Raw genomic sequence first — 7262 nt, 5'->3', positions numbered from 1 at the left:
CACTAACAGACGTTGGTGAAATTGGGGCTAAACCTATCAATGATAAATAGTTTATGGGTAAAGTTGTGTAATTGGGGGGCTAAATAAGCTTTAAAATTAGGCATAAAATATAAAGTTTAATATAAAAAATTAAAAATTTATTGTGTGCACACTGCACAGCTGTATTGATTTATGGGGTACCAGGGTTTTTTTATAAAAGCTTTTGACACCAATTTTGTTGACATCGCGCGCTATAAACTGAAGTCCACGCGGACGAAGTCGCGGGCAACAGCTAGTAATAAATAATTAACGCGTAAATGCTGCGGCAGCAACATACCGCTGCTTTATTGTCTTCATGACACAAGGTGGGCCACGACCTTTAAATTTTCTTGTAGATGGGTCGTGGTCCCCACAAGTTTGGGAAACACTGTTATAAACTATAGTGTATAAACTTTGCGTGTCCAATTACTGGTTTTGGGTTTGGGTGTCCTTCTGTCTCATAAAATCAATATAAACTTAAGAGCCATCGCCTTATTCGCAAATTATAGATAATTTATGAACATAAATATATTATTTTTACAGCTATTTCTGTAAAAAAATCCTTAGCTGTCCAATGACTATTTAAATTTGACGTATTATGACGAAAATCGTCGCTTGGCCTGTATTCACTTTCATTAGTACAAGTGCAAGTGACTAGTAATTGAGACAGTGGAGTGTAGGTATGTAGTGCAAGTAGTGTCCAATTCTTATTTAGTGATAATTTAGGGGCTCTGTTTAGTAAATTCAGTAGTAGCTGTCAACCAGCGATTGTTTTTTTTTGTCAACCATGCGAGTACGGCCGAACATCGAGAAGCGAGCTTGCAATTGCAAGAAGTACTCAAAGAAGTATTAAATGCGGTGCTGTCTGAAACGGGAACTTTTTGGAAGCTTTTGTACTTTTAATATAATATAATAATATCATATCTATGGACGCTTCACACCACGTCAGTCTGGCCCCGTGCTAAGTACCTGAAGGACTTTTGTTACGGGTACCAGACAACGGAAATTCAATTTCATAGCTGGCAGGCACGCTGCGAGTGAAGGGAGGAAGGGCGCGCGAGACGTGGGTAGTCGCACTTGCACTTGCAAAAGATAGAACATGCTTTTAATCACGTTACCGCCACAGCCGACTAATCATTTGCACTGATCAGTCGCTGTCCACACTTACTTTCTCCAAATCATAATGACCCGCACTAGTTACCTGCACTTAATCACTAATCAAAGTGAATACAGTTCTAATCACGTTACTACGCTGCCGGCTAATCACTTGCACTAGTCAGTCGCTGTCCACACTTACTTTAAGCCACTCATTGGCCTCTGCAGAAAATCAGTGCAGCGGGCTTGCTTGCTGCGTTTGCTGAGCTGGGGCCAATTTTTGGTGTCACACAGCATTGTAATAGTTAATTTTATAATATTATAGTCGAACTGTATACTTATAGTATGATGTATTGTGTGATGCTAAAAATAAATCCATTCTTATTCTTATTCTTACTTTTTCCTAATAACTAATTACCTGCCCTAATAACTTGCACTTACTACTAATGAAAGTGAATATGGGCCTCTAAATTGTTACCTACGAATTGAAAACTATGACATATTCGCTGGACGTGTTCCTCTTTGGTCGTATTGTTGTTTGTGTTTTGGCACATGCGATTAAAATTGTCAGAATCCGATTATGAAATTTTTATTTTAAATATTTAAAAATAAATTATATCAGCCAGCTCTAGGCACATTCCGTTCACAATCCTAGGGAAACCCGACGAATTTGACAAATATTGAAACCTGTCCGTTTCTTTGCAGTCGAACTACAGTTATGTCTATTGTGATTTGTGACTATGTTAATAGTTTACGGTATAATAATAATTTAAAACCTAGGCTGGAATAAAAGTGAAGAAATTAAAAAGTGGCAACATCGTAGTGTCATCCCTTTCAAATTAATGTAAGAAAAAAGGGATGATACTACGATGTTGCCACTTTTTAATTTCTTCACTTTTATGCCAGACATCACAACGATTTTAAATTGAACGCGACAAAAATATTTTTACTTACGTGTCATGTCATGTCAAAAAAAAGGTGACCTACTGTCAAAGTCAATGTCAAACAATGCTATAGGAATTGGGGAAATTTCGTGAAATAAATATCAAATAATTGGTGTAAACGTAAAAATAGAATTAAGATTATAATCGAAAACAAAATGTTAAATTTACTATTTGTAGTAACAATACTAGTCGGCTTACTAAATGGTATATTTTCCAAGAGCGTAGAGCTCACGTTTGAGTTACCCGATAGCGCAGTGGAATGTTTTTATCAAGAAATTGAGAAAAATACATCAGCCTCTTTAGAATACCAGGTATTATTATAAATCTTTTTATATTTAAATTAGAGATAACGTGAATTTCTTTATCGATAACCGTATCTGAAATCAATATTTGTGGTTTTCCTTGAGTCCCTCAAAAGGCACTTGTTATGTGGCAAGTTTAAGCAATAAATTCATTGACGTTCTCATTTCAGGTTATTACAGGCGGTCAGTACGATGTTGACGTAAAAATTGAGGCTCCAAATAAACAGATTCTCTACCAACAGCAGAAAATGCAGTATGATTCCCACCAGTTCACTGCTGAACATACAGGTGCTTTAATTTACATTTAATAAATACTAGATCATTACTAGTAGGTACCTTTTATGGAGTGCTTAAACCTTGAAATTGTATTAACAAATAAAATTGTACAGAGACCATAAAGTATTACAGACATTAAAATTTGTAACATTTTATGACAAACAATAATTATTCTTATCATGTTTGTTGTAGGTGTCTACAAAGTGTGTTTTAGCAATGAATTCAGTACATTTTCCCATAAACTGGTGTATATGGAGTTTAATGTTGGACCAGAGAAGAAGCTACCGGGAGTTGGAGATCATGCAACTGTCCTAACACAGGTTCATAATTATTTTAAAAATATTTATTGATTTCCTTTTATAGTCATATCTATAAAAATATTATGATGTTAATTGTTGCTGTATAAATGTGACTAACTATTTTTATTGCAGTTGGAGACTTCAGCTGAAGAAATCCACTCGGCGCTAAATAGAATCATCGACCATCAAACCCACCATAGGCTAAGAGAGGCTCAGGGCAGGAAGAGGGCAGAAGATCTCAATGAGAGAGTTTTCTGGTGGTCTACTGGCGAAACTTTAGCTATAGTGTGTGTGGCATTTGCCCAGGTTATGATCTTAAAAAACTTTTTCAGTGACCGACCAACTTTATACAATAGAATGTAATAGTAAATATTTTATAGTATAATAATATATTGTCATGAAATAATTTGAGTCATTATTTTTTCCAACAAACTAAATTGTCCATAAAATTCCCTCTATCAAATATTATTCAGACCTTATAAAATAATAAAGGTTTGTCTGATGCTGCCATTTATTTCATAACTTACTTCAAAATATGATTAACTTCTTACATTCCTTGTTCATCTAAATTCAAAAAATCTGTAAATATAAGTTTAAGTATGCAAAAAAAAATACTGTTTACTGGTAGTTTAACAGAAACAAAAATAGAATCTTATAGATTTTATTAAGGTTACAAGATCTTTGAACTCAAGAGTAACAATTTGTATAAAATATATTAAAATAGAATTTTGTTAAGTATAATAGCATGTTAACCAGGGGCGGATCTACTATAAGGCTTTTTGGGCTGCAGCCCAGGGCCCCGCGAATACAGAGGGCCCCCAACCGAATTGAAACTAATAGACAATATTGTCAATAATAAAAATTATCTAGAATTTAAAAAAATCCGGTCATAAGGTTGGCGCATTATCCAAATGCCGTAGACGAACATTTAGTGAATGAGTGCATTCAGTTAAATTCTTACTTACTGCAGTCAAAGACAGAGTCTTACACCTCTTGCAGTGAAATTTTTTAGCTAATTTATAAAAAGAAACTTGTGATGCTGATCACTAGCTGTGAAGCAGAGCCATAGAGAAATATAATACATACACGGGGAGCAGAGCGTTCTTTCTCCAGGATGTCGTATTAGAAAACAATACAGGACAACAATGTCATCATTATCAGTTCTTTCGATAAATTTCTATTTAACAAAGGATCTACAGTGCGATGACCAAATAAAAGAATTTGCAGTTTGTTTGTTAGTTTAAACACGCTAATCTCAGGAACTACTGGTCCGATTTGAAAAATTCTTTCAGTGTTAGATAGCCCATTTATCTAGGAAGGCTATAGGTTATACTTTATCACGCTAAGACTAATAGAAGCGAAGAAATAGAGGAAAATGTGGAAAAATCGGGGAGAAATTATTTTAAAGAGCGAACTACTGGAGGATTTTTTCTGTTATTTGGCACAGATAAGAAATAGACCACGTAAAGGATCATAGGCTATTTTTTGTGGACAAATTTGTCTGGGAAATATCTTATTTACGCGGGCAAAGCCGCGCGGAACGTCTAGTGTAATATATTATGTTAAGTACAGGAAGATTTCTTCTCTATTTCTTCGCTCTTATTAGTCGTAGCGTGATAAAATATAGCGTATAGCCTTTGTCAATAAATGGACTATCTAACACTGAAAGAATTTTTCAAATCGGACCAGTAGTTTCTGAGATTAGAGCGTTCAAATAAGTCCTTTCAAATAATTTTTTTCAACATTTTCCTCTCTTTCTTCGCTTCTTTAGTCGTAGCGTGATAAAATATAGCTTGTAGCTTTTCTCGATAAATGGACTATCTAACACTGAAGGAATTTTTCAAATCGGATCATAAATAATCAATAAAAAACCTAAATAACAATGAACGTGTTTGTATTTGCCGAAAATACAAACACGTTCGTCAAAACATGATATTTTTTTTTATTTTGAATTTTGTCATGGAATCCGTAAATAATATCATTGATATCATCTTTAGACAATCGAAAATTGAGCATATATTTTGTAAATTTTTATAAAATTTCAACAATAAGAAATTGCTTGAGAGCTTCCCAAAATTTTATTTTTAAAATAAAAAAAAATCAGAACTTAAAAAAAAATTGTTTAGTATCACCATTCACCTGTAGACAATTCAGCGACAAACAATTCCCATTTTGTTAAATTTGAAAAAATAATTTAGCTCGTACATATCCTTATCTGAAATTTTATTTTGTCTGCTGTCTGCTAAGTTCAGGGTCATCCTTTCAAATATATTTCCTCCCATTTTTTTCCACATTTTCCTCTATTTCTTCGCTCCTATTAGTCTCGGCGTGGTAAAATATAGCCTATAGCCTTCCTCGATAAATGGGCTATCTAGCACTGCAAGAATTTTTTAAATCAGACAAGTAGTTCCTAAGATTAGCGCGTTTCTTTACAAGCAAACAAACTAACAAACTCTTTCGCTTTATAATATTAAGTATAGATATTATACCTACATCACTACAGAAAATATTTTCTTGTCAAAATGGCAATTAGTTGAGTAATTAGGTAGGGCCCCTAAGCAATATTAGCCCAGGGCCCCACAAATTCAAGATCCGCCCCTGATGTTAACACAATCAAAACATTGTGTTCATGTCTTTTAAGTTATTGGTTGCTTACTAATGTAACAAAGATGAAATTTTATATTTTTCCTTTTTACTATTTGAAACTACTTGTCTTTATGAAAATGAATGGAAATAAAGTAAGTATTAATTTTAAAATAGGACTAGCAGTGCAAAGACGCCATTAACTAAGGCACAAGGATAGGCAATAAGTGGCCTCTGCTCTGAATCCCCTGACATGGTCACAAAAAGCCTACTCGCTGAAAGTGCAGACCATATAACAGCTACTGCTGACAAACTCATGCCAATAGTTCCTTCTAGTGAAATGAATATCCCTAACCCAGCCAATACTACCATAGGTAACAAACAGTACCCCAGAACACTTGCTACACTCAGCACAGTAAACACACCTTCAGTGCGACTCATCAGTGACAGAAGAAAGTACATTAGAATGACAGACATTACAGATAAACCATACACATAGCCAAAATGGGCTTTGTTACCAGACAAAAATAAACAAACTGCTAGAGCTAGGCAAAATGCAATAGGTCCAGCTATATCTGTGTCTCTTAGCAAAAAATTGGCATCATCGGCTTTTGATTGCCCGTGGAATGGATTAAGTACAGCGAGAGTTTTTTCTAATATTCTGTCTGGGTAAATTTCTAATTCATCTAGCAGAGGTGGCTCTTCAAACTCTGATGGCTCTGTTGGTGCATCTCCAGGTATTGGCGCCGGAGTAAATATCGTCGGATTGTAGTACTGATTGTTGTTTGGGGGGATTCCTGTCTGGCCGCCTTGATCAAAGGAAAAGTCTTGTTGCTCCGTAGTAAAGTTTTGAAAGTCTGCAAGGTAAATTAAGGTACTCATTAGACATTAATCGTGACATTGATTCTATTTAGTAGAAGTAATAGGCAAGCGTAAGTATATCTAAAGGTTACATTTAAAATATAAGGCGTGCACAGTTATAAAACGAAAAGTACCTAGTGTTTGTGCGGAATCTCCAAAAGCATTGGAGGTATTAAACGAATAATTAGGAGCACTGTTTTGAGTTTGCCACTGATAATCGTTTTGATTGGGATAAGAGGTCATTTTCGTTTATAGTCGATTGCACACTAATAATTGATGCTTCCTCTGTAATGGATTGTACAGCCTTTAATTATATGACCTTTTAATTATGACCATATAATATAATATCATTAAGTAATAACTAAATTATTGTCCTAAAATCCTTTGGAATTTTGACGTAGGTAATTTCGATTTAAAAACATGACATTGACATTTGACTTTTGACAACATAACACTTTTTTTTCTTTCTTATGGCACTTCGGCTATATAACCATGGCCAGTGTCGAGTATAATATATATGGCGGGAAAATAATATAAATTTTCGGCATCGTTTTTCTATACTGTCAGGTCTAAAGTCTAGTCAAAGTCTAATTAAAAGTCAAAACATACAGTCAAGAAGTCAAGTCAATCGATTCAGTAAAAGTGGTAGACGCTTTATTGAAACTTTCGATGGAGTTTGAAAACTGCAGACACGCTGTTTTTTATGGGATTCAAGAGTCTTATGTATAATTAGTGATGGTAGTGATGATGATGATGATGAATGTAATTTACATAACTTAGCATAATAATATGCTTTCTTCGTAAAACAACGCCGGAACCCCCAAACTTTTATCTATAAGGAATCCGGAGTTCTCTTAGTATCTTCGGAACCATAGCATACCTTG

General features: G+C 34.6%; 2 protein-coding genes across 2 annotated transcripts; one reads left to right on the top strand and one right to left on the bottom strand.

Annotated features, from left to right (window-relative positions):
- Window positions 1-2111: 2111 nt before the first annotated feature.
- LOC121725649 (transmembrane emp24 domain-containing protein 3) lies at window positions 2112-3340 on the top strand. The gene is made up of 4 exons (XM_042112678.1): window positions 2112-2368; window positions 2530-2647; window positions 2828-2955; window positions 3067-3340. Exons 1-4 carry the CDS (start codon window positions 2213-2215, stop codon window positions 3295-3297), a joined length of 633 nt encoding a protein of 210 aa, XP_041968612.1. The 5' UTR covers window positions 2112-2212; the 3' UTR covers window positions 3298-3340.
- A 2144-nt stretch (window positions 3341-5484) lies between these two features.
- LOC121725648 (protein YIPF5) lies at window positions 5485-6774 on the bottom strand. The gene is made up of 2 exons (XM_042112677.1): window positions 6513-6774; window positions 5485-6374 (listed from the first exon to the last, which is right to left on the bottom strand). The coding sequence occupies exons 1-2, from the start codon at window positions 6619-6621 to the stop codon at window positions 5686-5688; spliced, it is 798 nt and encodes a 265-aa protein (XP_041968611.1). The 5' UTR covers window positions 6622-6774; the 3' UTR covers window positions 5485-5685.
- Between the last annotated feature and the right edge of the window lie 488 nt (window positions 6775-7262).

This window comes from Aricia agestis, chromosome 3 (genome assembly GCF_905147365.1).
Source record: "Aricia agestis chromosome 3, ilAriAges1.1, whole genome shotgun sequence".
NCBI classification, from domain to species: domain Eukaryota; kingdom Metazoa; phylum Arthropoda; class Insecta; order Lepidoptera; family Lycaenidae; genus Aricia; species Aricia agestis.
The sequence above is the reverse complement of the archived record's forward strand: the minus strand, read 5'-3'. Positions and strand labels throughout refer to the sequence as shown.

Coding starts and splice junctions, on each gene's coding strand:
- LOC121725648 (XM_042112677.1), bottom strand. CDS start 6,621: ATGACCTCTTATCCCAATCAAAACGATTATCAGTGGCAAACTCAAAAC. Junction 6,375..6,512: donor AGATTCCGCACAAACACTAG/GTACTTTTCGTT, acceptor TTTACCTTGCAG/ACTTTCAAAACTTTACTACG.
- LOC121725649 (XM_042112678.1), top strand. CDS start 2,213: ATGTTAAATTTACTATTTGTAGTAACAATACTAGTCGGCTTACTAAAT. Junction 2,648..2,827: donor GTTCACTGCTGAACATACAG/GTGCTTTAATTT, acceptor TGTTTGTTGTAG/GTGTCTACAAAGTGTGTTTT. Junction 2,956..3,066: donor ATGCAACTGTCCTAACACAG/GTTCATAATTAT, acceptor TTTTTATTGCAG/TTGGAGACTTCAGCTGAAGA.